The 18653-nt window shown below is 32.3% G+C and overlaps 1 protein-coding gene across 3 annotated transcripts in view; it reads right to left on the minus strand.

The window, feature by feature from the left end:
- Positions 1-671: 671 nt before the first annotated feature.
- Scn7a (sodium voltage-gated channel alpha subunit 7) overlaps positions 672-18653 on the minus strand; it is a 90136-nt gene continuing 72154 nt past the window's right edge. For all 3 annotated transcript variants that reach the window (XM_074071017.1, XM_020156907.2, XM_074071018.1), the window contains 8 exons: positions 16540-16713; positions 14309-14416; positions 9814-10092; positions 9208-9261; positions 8689-8826; positions 6813-6917; positions 6133-6403; positions 672-3591 (listed from right to left, as the gene is read on the minus strand). In XM_074071017.1, the coding sequence (XP_073927118.1) occupies positions 2525-3591; positions 6133-6403; positions 6813-6917; positions 8689-8826; positions 9208-9261; positions 9814-10092; positions 14309-14416; positions 16540-16713 (2196 nt within the window). In that variant the 3' untranslated portion in view covers positions 672-2524. The remainder of the gene's footprint in view (positions 3592-6132; positions 6404-6812; positions 6918-8688; positions 8827-9207; positions 9262-9813; positions 10093-14308; positions 14417-16539; positions 16714-18653) is intronic.

The raw sequence follows: 18653 nt of genomic DNA on the forward strand, positions 1-18653 counted from the left end.
AATTTCACCTCTAATTCCCAATACAGAATTCATCATTACTTCCTGTATAAGATTCCAATTTACACAAATATCATAAAAATTACCACGTACTGTAACCTGCATAGTTATGTTGCCTTAGTAATCAGTACGCCCCTTAGCCTCAGATTTATGTGTGGATAAGCTCTGAGTTTGCTCCACCATTCAATAAATGTTGAATGAAAAACTTCTATAAGATGTATTCCTTGTACCTTTGTTCTAAGAATTATCTCCAAAATTCTTAGCAGTTTTTTTTTTGGGGGGGGGTGGGAGGGGAGAAAGAAAGAAAGAGAGAGAGAAAAGCCATTAACTTTTGGAAGTAGACCTGTCCTTGCCACTTACAAGCTCTGTGCCATATACAAGCTTTTATAACATTGCTAAGCTTATGGGTTCTTTTTTTTTTTTTTGATGTATGAATGAGAGAGTTCATTGCTTCATGTGTGATAAATATTTAGAATAAGGCTGACCCCAACAGTAAGCTCCATAAGTGGCATCTATTACCATTATCTACAAAACTTAACACATTACACAGAGCGTCAAGTGATCTAAAGGATGCCTTCCAATTTTCAGTCTGAATTTTTGCATAAAATCTATTATTTTTTTAAATTTACAAAGTTGCAAACCTGACTAAAAAAAGAAAAACAAGCAAAACTTAGTATGGTTAACAGATTGTTTTATTATTTTCTACAGCATTTAAAAAGTAGAATATATTATAATACTTTGTTAAAAATAAATCTTTAAGCAGCTTTTGAAGGTTACTGGAAAACACAATTTCCATGTAAAAGCAATATTTTTCAAACTAAAATCAGTTTGTATTGTTTATACAATTTAGAGTAGCAAGCTATGATTTGTTAAGAATCTGAGCAATGTACATATTCTTGCATTTCCAAGAAATAAAAAACTAACAAGCACCAGAAGTCACCAAGTTAACACTGATTCCTCTCTGGTCCCACTGTGTGATGGAGAGTAAGAGGAAAAACAACAAAAAATTACATTTACTTAAGGTATCCTCCAAAGGCATTTTGATAAAGTTATTAATTTTCTGAAGAGCAGAAATAGATTATAATAGTTAAGGCTCAAGATTATGCATTCATAATAAAATACAATTATCAATATGTAAATGACATTGAGTGTCATACAACATATTTAAAGCTTGACATTTCTTTTTGAATCCTTTTATGAGTTTGTAGGCACATTGAAATCAGTTTTCACATGAATGGAGTAACTGTCAGTCATTTACATGGATGTGAATGACTATGCTATCATGAGTAAGTCAAAAAACAATTATTTGTGACCAACTTTAAAAAATATTTTCAATAGTAAACACTAATGGTTAGGATTTTAAAGTTTCTCAAATATAAAACACTTTATAGAATATGAAATAAACCCCAAAAAGACTTGAAAAGAAATGAGCAGTTAGAAAGTAATCTGCATACACTAATGTTATAAAAAAAAGTTACACTTTTGTCTTCTAACTCAGATCTCATAGTTTAAATGTTCATTTTCTTTCTTTACATTATGAATACATGAAGTACAGAGAAAAGTACTTTGAAGTGGCTACAGTTTCCAATTAAGGGCCAAGACACTGAAAATCCCTAGACAAACTGGTGTTTTTCAGTCTTTCTAATTTGTGTTATAACATGAATTTGCCAGTTCTTACAGTGTTGAATTATGTTCTGTCAATGTTGCATTATGGGTAAATGATAAACATATATCGGTTTCACAGTAAGCCAAAATTTGAATCTACTAACATTTTTCTATTATTTTAAAAATGTGTACTTTTCAAAACAGTATTAATGTGAAGAAAATGAGGAAAGTACAGGCCATAACTATAGCTTCCTTGATGCTTCTTGTTCTATGAATCCACCTTGTTGAAGATGTGGAGCCCAAGAACAGTATAGCAACATTAGCTCTCACAAACAGAAAAAGAAAAAAAAAAAGAAAAGAAACAAATAAAAAAATAGGGCTTCAACCATTCGTTCACAAATGTAATTTTAATCAGCCCACAGATCTCTGTGTTTAAATGCCAAGGCACTTTCTAAAGAACTGCATTCTCTGTCCCTCATTTGTGTTGGCATTAGTGTAGACAAGTTTATGACTTGTGGCCTGTAGCATTTCTCTATTTCATGTTAAGAAGGTACTCATTTATTTGTAACTAAGTCTTAATGGTGATGACTTGAAACCCTTTAATTAGACATATACAAGGAAGTTTTTTTTGCACTCCCCTCCTCCACAACAGGCACACACCAGAGAAGCACTGTCAAATGGAAAATTTAATCAACTTTAACTAACTGAAACAATATTAAAGCCTTGTCTTTCCTGATAGATTGGTTAGTCTAAACATACAGGGGTGAAAAAGTGAATTTGGCAAGAAGAATTGTGAATACAAGCTTAACGTACATGAGTTGTTAACAATTGATCATTATCTCTACTCTCTGATCTTTGCTTTGATTTCTTAAACATTTAACATTTAGAAGATATATGAAGAAAGGAAAAGTGATAGCAGGGATTAGATCTGGCTTTGAATAGTTGACTTTTCCTTAGCTTTTTCAAAGTAGATACCTTCACTAGAAGCCTCAACATTACTGTCACCATCAATTTTATGAACATCTGATGGATTTTTGTCATTTTGCCTCAAGCGATAGCTTTTATAAGCACGCTGAATGATGGTTGCTGAGACTGCCTCTTGTTTTCGTTTCAGAGTAGTTGCAATTGGTTCATATGTGATTTTAAAAGGATTGGCTAACATAAACCCTGACTCTATCTCTGAAAGGACTTTCTCCATCTTCACGTCTTTTCCCATAACTCTTTTTGTGAGAGCAAGTAAGATGTCAAGGCAATGAATTCTGTCTCCAACAGCCATGGGAAGATCCATAGCAATGAGTTGGCCCTTGTTTGGTTTTGCCATGCAAAGAGGAGGATCAAGAGCAGCTGCGAGATCTGACAGCTTGCTAGAGTCTATGTACTGGGTACTGTCAGGATCAAACCTCTTCCATACCTGAAAGAATTTCCTAAAATCAACTTCGCTCAAGGTCCTGGCTTTTTTCTTAGAGGCAATACTTAAAAACTCCATGATCACTACAATATACATATTAACAATGATCAGCCATGATATGAGGATGTAACTGACGAAATAGAAAATCCCAACAGAAGGGTTGCCACAATCTCCTCTAACCTGTGTCCCAGGGTTAATTTTATCAGGATCACAATCAGACCATTTACTGTTGAAAATTGCATTGAGCATCCCATCCCAACCAGCAAATATTGTAACTTGAAAAAGACAGAGCATACTGCTACCAAAGGTTTCAAAGTTGAACATGTCATCAATTCCAGCTTCTTTTTTAACATAAGCAAAGTTGTACATTCCAAAGATGGCATAGATGAACATGACTAGGAAGATGAGAAGACCAATGTTCAACAATGCTGGGAGGGACAGCATCAAAGGAAGGATTAGATTACGGAACACCTGTGGTCCTTGCCCAAGACGCAGAATGTGAATGACTCGAGAGAGAAGTATCAGTTGCACAAGTGAAGGAGGCACAACGTAGTATCCTATTGTCAGAGGCACCATTAGTCCTTTGTTTGGGAAAAGAAAAAAGAGATAAGAAAATTGCCTAAATACAATTGTATTTATAGGAATGTAAATTATTTTGCACTTAATTTTTCTATATTTTCCTAATCCTTTATTAATCACTCCCTTTTAGCAGCGCATTGAAAGTTTGGACTAGCTAAATACTAACTGATCAGGGCATCTAGCAAAAGTTAGAAGAGAATTCTCTGCACTATCATTTAAGAGGATTATATAACAAGTACTTCTGAAATCATAGATGACTTGAATCTATAATTTAGGATGGTAGTCACAATTATTTTCTGATTGCTGTTGAATTAAAAAATTTACTTCAAACTATATTGACTGCTTTACAAAAGTATCATACAAATATACAAAGGTATATTATATGATTGCTAATTTCAAAGATTTTATAATTTAGTAAATAATGATAGATATTTTTAATGTGTATATATGGATATATAAATGTATATAAAATATATAATGCAAGGTAGAAAGACTTAACTTATAAATATAATTACAAACATGTCTGATGTTCAGTCACTACTATAGATTATAATTTACCATAATTTATTTGCTTCACAAATAGTATTTGAGTGCCAGAAGCTTTAAACATGAATTAAATAAATGTTTCTTTAGAACTTAAGGATGGTTCTTCTGGAGTTGGGAAGGTGGTATAAGGGAGAATCCCGTGAAGCATCTAAACAAGACCATAATTTACTGACAGAGAGTATCATGCTTCACATGTCTACTAAACTTAGTCACTGCTAAGATGACATTCTTCATAGCATTCTATTCTATCCCTACCCTCCATACTGCTTTAGTGAATCTTCCACTCTAACCAAATTTCCCATTTCTCCTTAATCTTCTAAATGCTCTCATTATTTAAGAGGTATCCTCATTTAATGGTAAACAAATTCTCAACATGCTTACCACTAAATTTTTAAACTCTTTTTCTTATCTAAAATCTGACTGTACCTGATGACATTATTTCCTGTGCAATATTTTGACACCCAGGCAGCTCATTCTCCCCTACTTTATGTTTCTCAGGGAAGAAAGATGGAGAAAGTATCTATTTTCCCAGTAAGAAATAGAGAATAGGAATCATATCATGCTATTAGTTCCCATTATTTTTATTAAAAGATAAATTTCTGACACTTTGTGGATCATTCTACTCAGCTATACTACTTCCTACTATTCCTCGTCTCTGTGATCCACTCTTTCCTCCTCACTTAAATTCATTAGAGGCTTCAATAATCAGCTTATTTTCTCTCGTTTGACCTCAACATTTATCATCAACAACCTGTTCAAAAGCCAGCCTTTTTGTCTTTGACCTTTTTAATTTTAATAATTTTATTATTTTAATAGTTACAGTCCACATTCTTGACCCAGGATACTGGGGCTTTAAATTCAAACAACTTTCTCTCTGGCTGCCATTTTTTCCCTGCTTTCATCTCCCTGAGTAAGTAATTCTCACTTTAGCTATATAATTCCCCTGTGTTCTTCCTATCATGTACTTTTCTACTAAGCTTCTTCTTTGCTTTATTTTTTTTCTTTTCATTCTTTTTAAGAAGTTTGATTTCCCAAGTTTTTTTTATTTTTCCTCAGTAGTCAGTGGCATTACTTTACTTATCAACCAAATGAGTGAATTTTCTTGAAGCACATTCAGGCAGATGGTTTCTCTACATTTTCCAGTACTAAATCCATAGAATAGTGCTTCACACAATAAACTCTTAAATACTGACCTTACTTTTGTGGAACTTACATCATGGTATGCATGGTATGCAGCAAACAAAAGAAGTTTCTTTCTGCTTAATATTTTTGCCTTATCTGATTTCTTATCTCTGCCTTATCTGATTGTTTCTATTTAAATTTCACTAGTTATTCAATGCTTTTTCTGACCTCCATTTACTGGGTAGGGATCCCTCCTCTGCTTCCTTTATCTTCTCCTAATAGCATAATATTAAAATGTATTGTCAGTTACTTGTAGTCTTTAATGATTATATACTATGTGACCACAGGAGTAATGCTTCTCTTGTTTACTTCTGTATTCTTTGCATACAGCACAATATCCATTTACAAAGAGGATAATTAAATCTATTTGTTAAATAAGAATGAGATTACTAAAATAAAAGAGAAGTAGTGACAAATTCATAAAACTTAAAATTCTAGTGTTGAAATTTTGTAAACAGTTTTTGAACCGTAGAGAAAAAAGGAATAATAGTGAGCTTGAAAGTTGCATCATTCTAAGACATAAAGATTCTTCTAATGTCAACCTTGAGTATGTTACATGCTAAATGGATAATCAAGCATTTATCAGTGGTTTGTGACATAAAGTCTAAGCTATTAGTTCAGGAAATATATTTTTAACATTTTATATCTTTCAGGTATGTGCACACACATATATGGATGCAAAAATGAGGGCATTCTTGTTGAAAATAAAAAAGTCCCCACTTGTTTGCCCCTTAAGAGACTATACTTTGAGAAACTATAATAGTTTGACTCTTAAATGCTATTACCAATGAAAATATGACCAAACAAAATATTACCTGTAATGGAGAAAATTACCACCATAAAATCAAAAATGTTCCATATAATGGTAAAATAGTAACAACGGAATGAGATGAGCTTCAGTATACATTCGCCACTATACAGTGTAACAAAAATTAATTCAAACCAGAAGACTGCAATGTCCATTTGGAGACTTTGTTCATCACTTTGTATCATAATGGTTATTTCTTGGAAACAGATAAGAACCATGATGATGACATTAAAAACTGGATGTGTTACCAAATCAAAAATGAAGCCTTGGAACTTGTTCTGTGGGTAAAGAAAATAATTGTAATAGTTTTATTAAAAGGTATATATTAGCACACATAGTCTTACTCTTATTTATTTATTTATTTTGGTGTTGCGGATCAAACCTGGCATATGCTAAGCAAGTGCTCTACCACTCAGCTAAAAAGTCAACCCATACATTCAATCTTTAGATTCTACAAGCTTCCTCCCAAAATAGGTGAATAAGTAAGGCTCTAAGCTTTTAACAAACTATAAATACAATATATAGTCAAGACAATACACGAAAAAAATGATCATTTGTCAATGAACATATTTTTATAATTTTTTTATAAATGTTATCAAAAACATTTGTTAAAACTTTCATTTATTAAAGAGAATAAAGAAAGGAAACTTTTTTTGAAGATTCAAAAAAATTTAGATGTTTTCTTACTTTTGGGCGAGGTACTGGTATTGGAGCATCTTCGTACATCAGCCTCTTCAGTGCACGGTATTGTTTTTTCTGTTTCACTGTTATAAAAATATTTGAGCCTCCCTGGTACAAATTAAAGAAGAAAAACATTAAAATCATGTTTAACACAAATAGTTCCTTATATTAATATGTATTTTAGAAAAGGTGGCAATTATTGACTTAATTCTTTACAAAAATCTTGTTTGAAGATGTTTGACTTTCTATACAAAAATCCATATCAGATACAAGTGCTATTCGCTGGTAGTGGGTTATATTCAGCAATCTTTTGGAACACTTTCCTATGTGTAATCAACCCTGTTTTCACTTATCAGTCTTCCAAAGTATTCCTCTTTTTAGAGAGGGACAAATGAGAAATGGGATATCTGGAAAGGTTTAGTAGGGAGAATTTAACTCAATGGGTAAAGACAAAGTTTAAACAAATAGAGATACACAAAATTGGTCAAATGTGTATGTTTCTATCCATACACTCTCTATTTTATAAACATTACTGGGAGACTTTTTCTTATTATTCCAAAATTACCTTGTGCTAAAATCTTCATAGCACTTTCTAGAACTGATGAATTTTTGTTTCTAGTACTAATTCTAGTATGCCATATAAAATATATCAAGTGGATGTTACATTAATCTAGCAATTAGAAATTGTTAAAGTCTTAAATCAGAATCTGGTCAGTTAAAACTGACAGGGGGACTGGCAGAGTGGCCCAAGTGGTAGAGCACCTGCCCAGCCAGTGTGAGACCCTCAGTTCAACCCACACTACTGAAAAAAACAAACAAACAAACAGAAAACTCTCACAAGGATCACTAACATGAAGCTTAAAGCAAGGAGCAAATCTTAGTATGTTATCCTAGTGGATTGAAGGCCTTAGTAAGGTGAAGCATGCAATCAAAACCATGTTTGGTCACTGAGCTCTCTGCGAAGCGCTGATTAGAGGAGTCCAAGAATGCTGTATTAGACTTTGCACATGGCTCCAGCCTGATAACATTATTGTAAATGGAATTTCAAAGTTTTTCTTTCTTTTGATTTTTTGGTAAGTCTTTCCTATTCTTGATAGAAAATAGAAAATAGGTCACTGGTAGGCCGCCTAATTGAACTTAGATGCCTTTTGAAGCCTTTACATTTGTGGAAGCTTTAAAGGAGTACTTCTACAGAATGGCACCAAACAGTGGTTGTTTAATTCTGTTTCTGAATTCTCTATCATTGATTCAAGCACTCCCGTTGAGGTCATTCAACTAGGATTTACGACTTTTTTCTATTTCTAGCAGAAAGAGTTACTCTAACTTAGAAATATGCCCATGCTGCCTATGACTGTGAAGAATTCAAAAATATTAGAGTAAAAGAGTATTTTGGGGTTGGGGGCAGGCATAGTGTCATACATATATACTGTCAGCACTTGGGAGGCCAAGGCAGGAGGAGCCTGAATTTGGGGCTAGCCTAGCCTATATAGTGAGACCCTGTCTTATAAAAAAGAAGGAAAGAGAAAAAAATAGAAAGGAAGGAAAGAAGGAAGAATTTTTGAAATCTTCATATACTGATTAGACACACCACAATATTATTCATTTATTTCTCAACATATCATTATTTATAAAACACACATACAGAAACATGAGTAATTTATAACTCACCTGAGCATATTTTGAATATTGAAAGCAAGGCAAGGTAACATTTTAGCGATGTTTCACAATGTGCTAGAGCATCAGTCATTATTTTATTAGATAAGTACCAAATAAAAATTAAGTTAGGCTAAATTTAAAGCCAGTTACTTGAAGCTGGGCATTTTAAGAAATGTGTCTGATTTTTAATGATATTTATTTATGAACAAAGAATATTTATACTTATCTTTACTTTGTGCTTGTTGAAATTAGCAATAATAGCACCAATCAGCATACTTAGAGGGAGAAATAATCCAAAGATAATAAAGCTGAGAAAGTAAAAATACACGTAGCGGTTGTTTTCCAAAGAGGGCTGCATATTTACCTAAAATTGAATTTAAAAATAAAAACAACATTGATATCAACTTTAAATAAATGTTTTATAAAACAATTTATGATTAGAAAATCCAATAATGCTATGTGAAGTAATGCTTTCTCTTTGCTCATTGATGAAAGAATGTCATTGCTTTATTTGGATTTTTAAAATCTCTTTCATTGATTTAATTATTGCTGCAGATGTGCTCATTTTCAAATAAGTCTTTTGGGCTTCAATCACTGTACATATTCTTAGAAAGATTTCATTGTCCATGAAATACTCAGTCTGAAATGTATTTAATCTTTATAAATTATTGCTTGTGTCCTGCACAAGTTGGAAAAATGACTCTTCTTGGACATTAACAATGCCTTTAGATTATATTGTACTTACACCAACGGAATCAATTGCTGAGTTCATAATAGAGATCCATCCATTAAATGTTGCCTGTGATAAATAAAAAGTAAAGTTCAATTGTTAATACAGTATAACATTTCTTACTGAGGCTTGCCACCCTACAAATATAGTATATAATTGAGGAATTCAACATTTTCATTGCTAGATTATCTATTAATTCTGTTACTTTATTTATGCCTAATAACAAAATATTTAAGGTAGTTTAAATAGAAAAAGAGAAAATAGGAGAATAGGTAGGTAAATGGTAAATAAATACACTGTCAAGGATCACAGTTCGTTGTAGCTCTTATGTCTGTGCTTTACTACATGATAAATAAGAGAGGAATGGCCAACTTCTTCAATCTACAAGATACTGTATCAAAAGTAGTAATTCCTCAAAGCAGTATTAAATGGAATAAAAATAGAAGTAACCCAAGTTGGGCCAAAAAACTGTAGTCTTATTATCTGAGCCTACCATAGTATATCCCATCACATCCCATTCTGTAACCAAACATACTAGTCATCCACATTCTGTCCTTTGTATTCAACCTAAATACAATGAACATAGAATTGATTTGTAAAAAGGTGAAAAAGTGTACTTACTACTTGAAGCAGAGAAAGGAAGCCATTTCCAACATTATCAAAGTTCATTTTTGCATTCTCCCATGGCATGGTTTCATTAGACAAAAGGTTTTCACATTCACTCTTATTCATAACTTCAAATACAGGAAACCTTTCTCCACTTGTTGGGTCGATGCATCCATAGAAAGTGCCAGCAAATAAGTGTACTCCGATGATGCTAAAAACCAGCCAGATCATAAGGCAGACCAGAAACACATTCAAGGTGGGCAAAGTCGTTTGTATCAATGCTCTCACAACCACCTGGCATATAAAAATATGTATATGCAAACTTTAGATAAGAAATATGAAACTATTTTAATTCCTGATCAAATTGAAAATTTTGATTTAACATTATACTGGAATGAAACAAAAAGGTCATACCTAAAGATTTAATAGTCCATGTGCAAGTACTGGATTAACTAAGTAGCAACTCGGTTTCAATAAAAATATGCATTAAAAGTCATGATATTTTCAAATTATTTATAGTAAAACATCATTAAGAGGCAACAGAGCCAAACAGTAAAAGTACCAGAATAAATCCTTATTTCACTGATTTAACATAAGCTTACTGAGTTTTTATAGGGGCAGAAATGGTCACAGTATAGGTACTTAAATTGTGTGCATATATGAAGATACTTAAAACTGTGTGTATGTATGACATTATCTAGAATGTATATAAAATAAGTGAAAATGGGCAGAGAACTGTCTTAAGGACTACAACCTTCCCTCCCCCAGCCATTACTAAATACTTATATTTTGCTTATACTTTATTATTTATATGTCATAGTTTTCTGTCCTTGATATTTTGACTCTAATTAGGCTTTTAATCACTTATATTTGAAACAAAGACATGCTTTTTGTTGATACTCTGCAGTTATTCTGAAAGATTCACTAATGCTTTTGCTGTAAAAAATACTGAATCCATCAGAAAAATCTACTTATTTGAGGACAAAAGCAGTGGATATGATTGACACAAGTATTTGTGTAGTAAAGAGCATCTATGACTTATTAGATACATAAAAGACTAATTTTTTAAGCATGTAACTCAACGATAAACAGTTTGTGTGGGAAAAATTTAACTACAGAACTTTCAGAGTAGATCTGACCTTGATCTAACCATGGTTATTATTTTTGTGATCTTATTACCTCATTGACATTCTAATGAGTATATGGCATTGAATGTTGTAGTGCTTACTTTCTGACAAAAGAGATGTTTTCTGTATAAAATCTTTTTCTGCTTTTCTCTAAGTCGTGGGTGGACAACTTCTTTTTGTAGCACTTTTTTCACCTATCAAAACTAATTAGGGAAATATTTTACCATCATCTCATAATTTATTAAAATGAAGCTTTTAAAATTTATTTTCACTTGAGTTGTGTGCATGTGTGTATGTGTGTATGTATGTGCTGAGGCCATTGTTGTGGTCTTAGAATATGAAGATTCACTATCACTAAACTGTATCCTTGCTGGAAATTTGGCTGTTTTGTCATTTAATCTTCACTCTTAGAGAACTCTTCAGTGACTTTCTCTTTCTCAACTTGTTTGTTTGAGTTTGTTTTGGTTTAAAAGCACTCTGTGATACTTAATGAAATCAGTTTTTTCAGTTAAGATATAAATTAAAATTGCTATTTTACATTTTTTTGTTTTAGATGTCTAATAATTAGAATTTTGCTATATTTGCAACATAATCAGAATATTTCTTTCCCAACCTCAGTAAATCAAATGCATTTGGGAAATAGATTGATCTGGAAAGTCCTGTGATAATGAGATATGCATAGATTCATATGAATTACAAAATATTACCAATCATAAAATTACTACATATATTGAAATAGAATTAATGTGCTTATTTAACGATACTTAAATATGATGTAAAGGTATTACTACAAAAATATTAAAATTTCTGAATTTTTTAATGCATGTATTTTAAGTAATTTATATTTCTTTTTGGATTTATAGTAATCACTCAAGTTTTGAGGTTAAAACTCCCTTTTTCATCAAGTGAAATTTTAAGTGTATGATTTCTTAAAAATAACAGCTTAATGTAATATATAAATTGTAAGCTACAAAAATAATACAGCTTAAAAATGAATAATTTTCTTATATGATCCTGCCATAGCATTGAATATGTGATATTAGGCAATAGCAATCAAATTAGACAGACTGATGTTAAATAATCTACATAAATTATAAACACAACTATATGATTTTGAAACGAAAAGTGTAATTGGATTTTTTCCCTCCATTTCTGCCTAACCAATCACTGTATGTTGACATAATTCTACTACTTGCGGTGATAATTGACTCCATTTGTTAAATTACGTTGAGTCATATGAGTTTTCCATTATACCTTCAAAAGACAATATTGGCCATTTGATATGGTTGAATGTATTCGTTTTCTGCACATTTGTCAGAAAAGGCTTTAAAATAGGAGTGAGGGAGAAAGGAAAATTAAGAATTAATAGTGTATGACACTTATTTATGCTCACCTAATTTTCAACAAAGGTGCTCAAAACATATGATGGAGAAAAGACAGCCTCTTCAACAAACGTTGCTGGGAAAACTGTTTGCCTGCAGAAAACTAAAACTAGATCCATGCCCATCACCCTGTATTAGTACCAACTCAAAGTGGATTAAGGACCTTAACATCAGACCTGAAACCTTGAAGCTAGTATAGGAAAGAGCAGGGACTATATTGGAAGCAGCAGGCATAGTCAAGGACTTCCTCACTAGAACACAGGCAGCTCAGCAACTAAGAGAAAGGATCATCAAATAGGACTACATGAAATTAAAAAACTTCTGCACAACAAAAGAAATGGTCTTTAAGTTGAAGAGGCCACCCACAGAATGGGAGAAAATCTTTGCTAGCTATACATCAGAAAAGGGACTGATAACCAGAATATACAGGGAACTCAAAAAACTAAACTCCCAAAAAAATCAATGACCCAATAAAGAGATGGGCAACTAAACTAAAGGAAGGATTTCTTCAAAGGAAGAAGTCCAAATGGCTAAAAACCACATCCCTGGCCATAAAAGAAATACAAATGTTGACGAGGATGCAGAGAAAAAGGAACCCTCATACACCGCTGGTGGGAATGTAAGGTAGTATAATCACTTTGGAAAACAATATGGAGGCTTCTTTAAAAACTAGAAATAGATCTGCCATATGATCTAGCATTCCCACTCCTAGGGACATAACTGAGAAGTGTGACTCAGGTTACTACAAAGGCATTTGCACACCCATGTTTATTGCAGCACTATTCACAATAGCCAAGTTATGGAAACAGCCAAGATGTCCCACTACTGACGAATGGATTAAGAAAATGTGGTATTTAAACACAATGGAATTTTATTCAGCCACAAAGAAGAATGAAATTTTGTCATTCACAAGTAAATGGATGGAACTGGAGAACATCATCTTAAGTGACTTTAGTCAGGCTCCTATGGGTCGCACTAAGGGGAGACAGTGCAGGAGAGATAGGGCAAGAGAAGGAAACCAAAAATTTTAATGTGGTTTGAATGAGCTCACTGAATAGGAATAAATACAGTAATCTTAAACTGGCAGAGGCCACTATGGGAAGAGGACTAGGGAGTAGTGAAGAGGTCTGGTAGAGATGAACCAATGTAGGTTGTATACATATATGCATGGAAACAGCACAAGGAATCTCCCTATATAGCTACCTTTATCTCAAACTAGCAAAAATGTCATGTTTTTCTTGTTATCTTTTATGTTTTCTTCTTCTACAAAATTGGAGAACAAGAGGCAGAAAAGGTTCTGCCTGGAGGAGGTGGGGGGGGGCGTTTCAAATAATGTACACACATGTAAGTAAATGCAAAACTGATACCTGTAAAGACTGTTCCTGGAATTGGGGTAGGGGAAATGAAAGAGAGCAGTGGAGGGGGGAAGAGAATTCAAATGTGATATATTTGATACATTGTAAGAACTTTTGCAAATATTCCAATGAGCCCCCACCCAGCACAACAATAATAAAAAATGTGTGAGATGTATGATGTTTTAATATAAGTAAAATTATTTTAAAATTTAAACTTTTCTTTCATTCAGTAAGTACTTAGTTTGTATATGTTCTTATACTTTAAAATGTTAATTAATTAAAGCTTCATTTTCTGATAGTTACATTTTTTGGGGGATACAAGTTACATTTTTTAAATGGAGATATTATCAATATTCATATATATCTATGTGGGTTAAAAAGATACCATTTTTGAAACTATATGTTGTCTCTCAATTAAGTTTTGTTCTGCTTATTTTTATTAGTTTTCATGTTCCATGAGCAATAAATACCTAAAATTGTAAAAAGCATAACCACCATACCTTTCCCCTCTTTTTATGAATTAGAATAAAAGGTTTTAGTCATATTGATAATGCTAAAGACATAGGTGAGAGTAACAAAACTTGTTAATTTGTAGAAATTTAGCAATCACAAATAAAAACTGAGACATTAGAAGTTTTTATCTTACCTTTATTCTTTCAAATTGAGATAGAACTCTAAGGGCCCGAAGGAATTTAATGGAAGTAAGTGGTTTTAGTTCTTCCTGAGTTTTTCCTATTAAGCTAAGACAAAACACCTACACATATTTAAAAAAAGAGTTAATATAACCATAATAATTGAAATAGTATGTAAAATGAACTTGATATTTATTATTATATGTTGCAGTCAATAAACTACTGATAAATCTTTGAAACATTTTAATGTATATTTAAAAATATCTTAGCAATGACAACAGAATATTATAAGAAAATCATTTTGTATTAAAATCATTTAAAAATTAAAATAAAATATTTTCAGGATAATGAAGAACTGTTATTGAAATAAAAATATATTTTAAATGTTTTGTGATCAATAATTGATATTTAAATCTTTTTAAATTTGAAATTAGATTAAGAATCAGTTTCATGATTAATTGCAATACCATAATGATAAGCAAAATATTCATTAAAGCAAGATTTGGAATATATTTATGCATTCACTTATATACAATTACAATTAGAAAATATACAGAATAGAGTTCAGAAGTCAGGCACCAAGAAGGATATGAATATCGTTAAATCAAAAGTATAAATTATAGAAAGTATAAAAATACATTGAAGTGACTTTTTTGGTAACAAAGTAGCAGTAAAGTTTATTAGGAAAGGAATTTAGTGTAATAAGATAAAAGTGGGAAAAAAGGAGAAACATTTCTTTTTCCCCATGCAGGAAATGGGAGTAGACATTCTTTGAAGTGATTTTTAAAGTAAATATATATATATGTATATATATCTATAAATATGTATATATATATAATTTAGGATTAATAAATACTAATTTTGATTAAGTAAGTTTGATGGAGTGCTGATTAACTTTTATTGTATCTTCATATTTTCTATATCTTCAAGTCAACATAGATGAACATGCTTTGCTTTTTTCTTCTATACTAAAGAGATGGACTTGAAGAGGGCTTTAAGGTGTGGAAGTCATTTATATAAGCATAGGGCATAGAGGGATGTGGACAAATAAAATGACTAGGACACGGGGAGGTGAGATTTAGCTATAGTGTGGTTTGACTGGTGTAGAAGGTTAATTTAGAAGACAGAGGTCTACTGTTGCAGGTCATTAATTACAGATTGAAGAGTGTTTTCCATCATTGTTTGTAGACTAGGTAGGTATTTGTTCATTCAACAAAAATTATTACTACTTACTATGTGAAAGGAATTGTTCAAGGCAGAGGGTTAGATAAGGGAGGGAAGCAAACTGTGAAAAAAAATCTGTTCTTATAGAATTTATCTTTTATTGAGAGAAGGCAAATAGCAAGCAAAACAAATGAATTAAGTGGATAATATTAGTAAGTGCTATAGTAATGAATAAATATAACCAAGGGAGTATTAGAGTGGCTGCAATTTTAAATAGCCAGTTTTTTACTTTAAAGGTTTCATTTCACCCCATGACATAAAAGCCAGCAAAATTCCAGGTGGAATAATAAGTGCAAAGACACTAGGATGGCTAGGTTGAGGAGATTCAAGAAGTCAGCTAGTAGATCAATGTATGAACTGGAAACACAGAAGGGAAGAAGCAAGAGACAAGATCAAATCATGTTGAGACTTATTGGTCTTTAATTATAAAGACTGTAACTTCTGCTCTGACTGAAATGGGGTATTTATTACAGGGTTCCAAGAGGAAAAGCAACATGAACTGACACCTTTTCTACAATGGTCACTCTAGTTGTTACATGGAGAATAAATGAAGATGTAAAGTGGCAGGAGCAGAGACACCAACTTAGAATAAATTGTAGTTTTCAAAACAAGAATTTATGATACTTGGAAACTGGTGAAAGTTATGTATGACATAACTTATTTATGACATAATAGTCATAAGTTATGTATGAATTGTGAATAGATTATTTAAATTTTAAGTTAATAGAATTGAAAAGTTTTAAGTTGTTAAATTTTTCAAGATATCGTGCTACAAGCTATTCTGTTACTAGTGGGTTCATAATTGACTTTTTGCACTAATCCAGGAGTGTAGCTTTGAGACATTTTAGAATGATACAATATAGACAGCTGTGAAACATTACAGATGAAGAATACTAGGATGTTGGTGACTAAAAATGTAAGAGAGAGGGAAAAAGGAGATACAAGTCATGAAGGGGTAAGAGTAAAGGTGACAGTAAATTAAAAGTAAATAGCTTTCAAGGTTTTTCTTTAAAATACGTACAATAACAACCATGAAATCCAGCTTGTACCAGCCATTGGAAAAATAAGCTTTAAAACCATATGCCATCCACTTTAGAAGCATTTCCAGAATAAAGATGTAAGTGAAGATCATGTCAGCATATTCTAACAAGATTTTAATAGTCTTTCGTTGATCAATGTATATATCTTCAAAAGCCTGTCAATAAAAAGTTTAAGGATTACCATACATGTAATTTCTAAAAACTCTAACATAGAAGGGAGTTAAATGCCATCTCAAATTAGAAAATATATATAACTAAAGGTAAAGAATGATATTTCATAATTTTGAAGAAGTCAATCTCACATAAATCTATATTCACAAAATAATATGTAATGAAAATATATTTTTAAAAAATAGAATTAAAAGATTTAAAAAATTTTGAGTCATAGTAGAATAATCTTATGTATTCTTTTTAAATTTTAACACAGCTTTTATTTAGTTTGATTACAGCATGAATTTTAGTTTTAAAAGAATGGTTTAAACCACAACAAAGGGTTTTTTTGTTTTGTTTTGTTTTTTGGCAGTACTAGGGCTTGAACTCAGGGCCTCATCCTTGCTAGGCAGGTGCTTTACCACTAGAGCCACTTCACCAACCTTTCATGCATTCTCTCTATAACTAATAACACAACAGACAAGAAAATTTCACTACACTAGAAAAGATATAGCATATAGACCCAAAAGAAATAAGATGGCATTATTACACCCAACACATCATATGACATAGACTTTTAAAACACATATTGAATACTGTAGATATTGTCATTGATTCTGGAGTTGTTCAGCAATATCACCTTCACTGACAGAATCTACCCATTCTACAGCAACTATGCATGTTGCCTCATAACACTGAAACTCTCTAGAGAATTGTTTCTGCCAAACAAAGGAAGTAGTATTTCCACTCCTGGAGGGACATTCTTAAAATGATATCTGACCAACAGAGTGATACAAACTGTTCACTCTAGGTGGATATCTGTGGTGTATTCTGGACTCCAGAGTTGCCCTGTAAGATCAAACTGAATCCAGTCCTGTTTCAGGACCATGAAGAAGCTTTCAATGAGGGAGCAGTCTTAACAAAAACCTCTTTAAAATCTACTTTCAACTCCCTCCTTGGATGCCAGTGGTATAAGTAGCGTCAAGTCTCTTCATAAAGTAATAGGGGAATTATTGACATTGTTAAGGAAGAAAAGGGAGTATACTCCAGAAGACCTTGTACATAGTTAGGTAGTAATATGTACTGGAAAAAAGTGCAAGAGTATGCCTAGGTATAAATCCTAAATAGGATGTTCCTTACCTTCCTATCACTGTTATAATAGATTATTTAAAAATTTGGTGTCTAAGAGCAAAAGAAATGCAAACTGTTGTAATTCCTGAAGTCAAATGTCTGCAATAAGTTTCACTGGTCTAAAGTCAAAGTGTATGGTGAGCTAATTCTTTTATAAGGAAGAAAGAAGAGGAGAGATTCCATTTCCTTTTACAGCTTTTAATGGCTGCCTACATTCCTTAGCTTGTGTCATCCTTCTCCATCTTCAAACTACCCCACTCCAACTTCTGCTTCCACCCTCACATCATCTTTTCTTGACTTGACTCCTGCATGTCTTTTGTAAGGATCATTGGGATTACTTGAGGTCCACTTGGAGAGCAAATAATAATCTCCTCATGTCAAGATCCTTCACTTAATCCTTCACTTAATTACATCCGCAATGACCTTTTTGCCATATAAGTTAGTACACACAAGTTCTGAGTACTATGGCTTGGACATATTTAGGGAACTTTATTCAGTCTACCACCAGCTAGATCAAAAGAGATTGAGAATAAAGTTGGGTAAGAGGGCAAGTATGTTGCAATGAAAGCACTCTCCAGTGCCTTTGGAATTAATGTCATGTTTGTCCAATATGTTGATGACATCATGCAAATCAGACCTTATCAACAAGAAATGAGAAGTTCTTTAGATGTTATGGAATGACATGCACTTTCTATCGATGTGAAAGAAGGATAAGGTTTGATGGTTCTCAGTCTGAAGGCAAAATTTCACATTGGACAATACTGATACAACCCATTTATTGGGTGACACCAATGACTTTTATTTTTTGGTAAGG

The sequence above is a fragment of the Castor canadensis genome, chromosome 4, assembly GCF_047511655.1.
Source record: "Castor canadensis chromosome 4, mCasCan1.hap1v2, whole genome shotgun sequence".
Classification (NCBI taxonomy): Eukaryota; Metazoa; Chordata; class Mammalia; order Rodentia; family Castoridae; genus Castor; species Castor canadensis.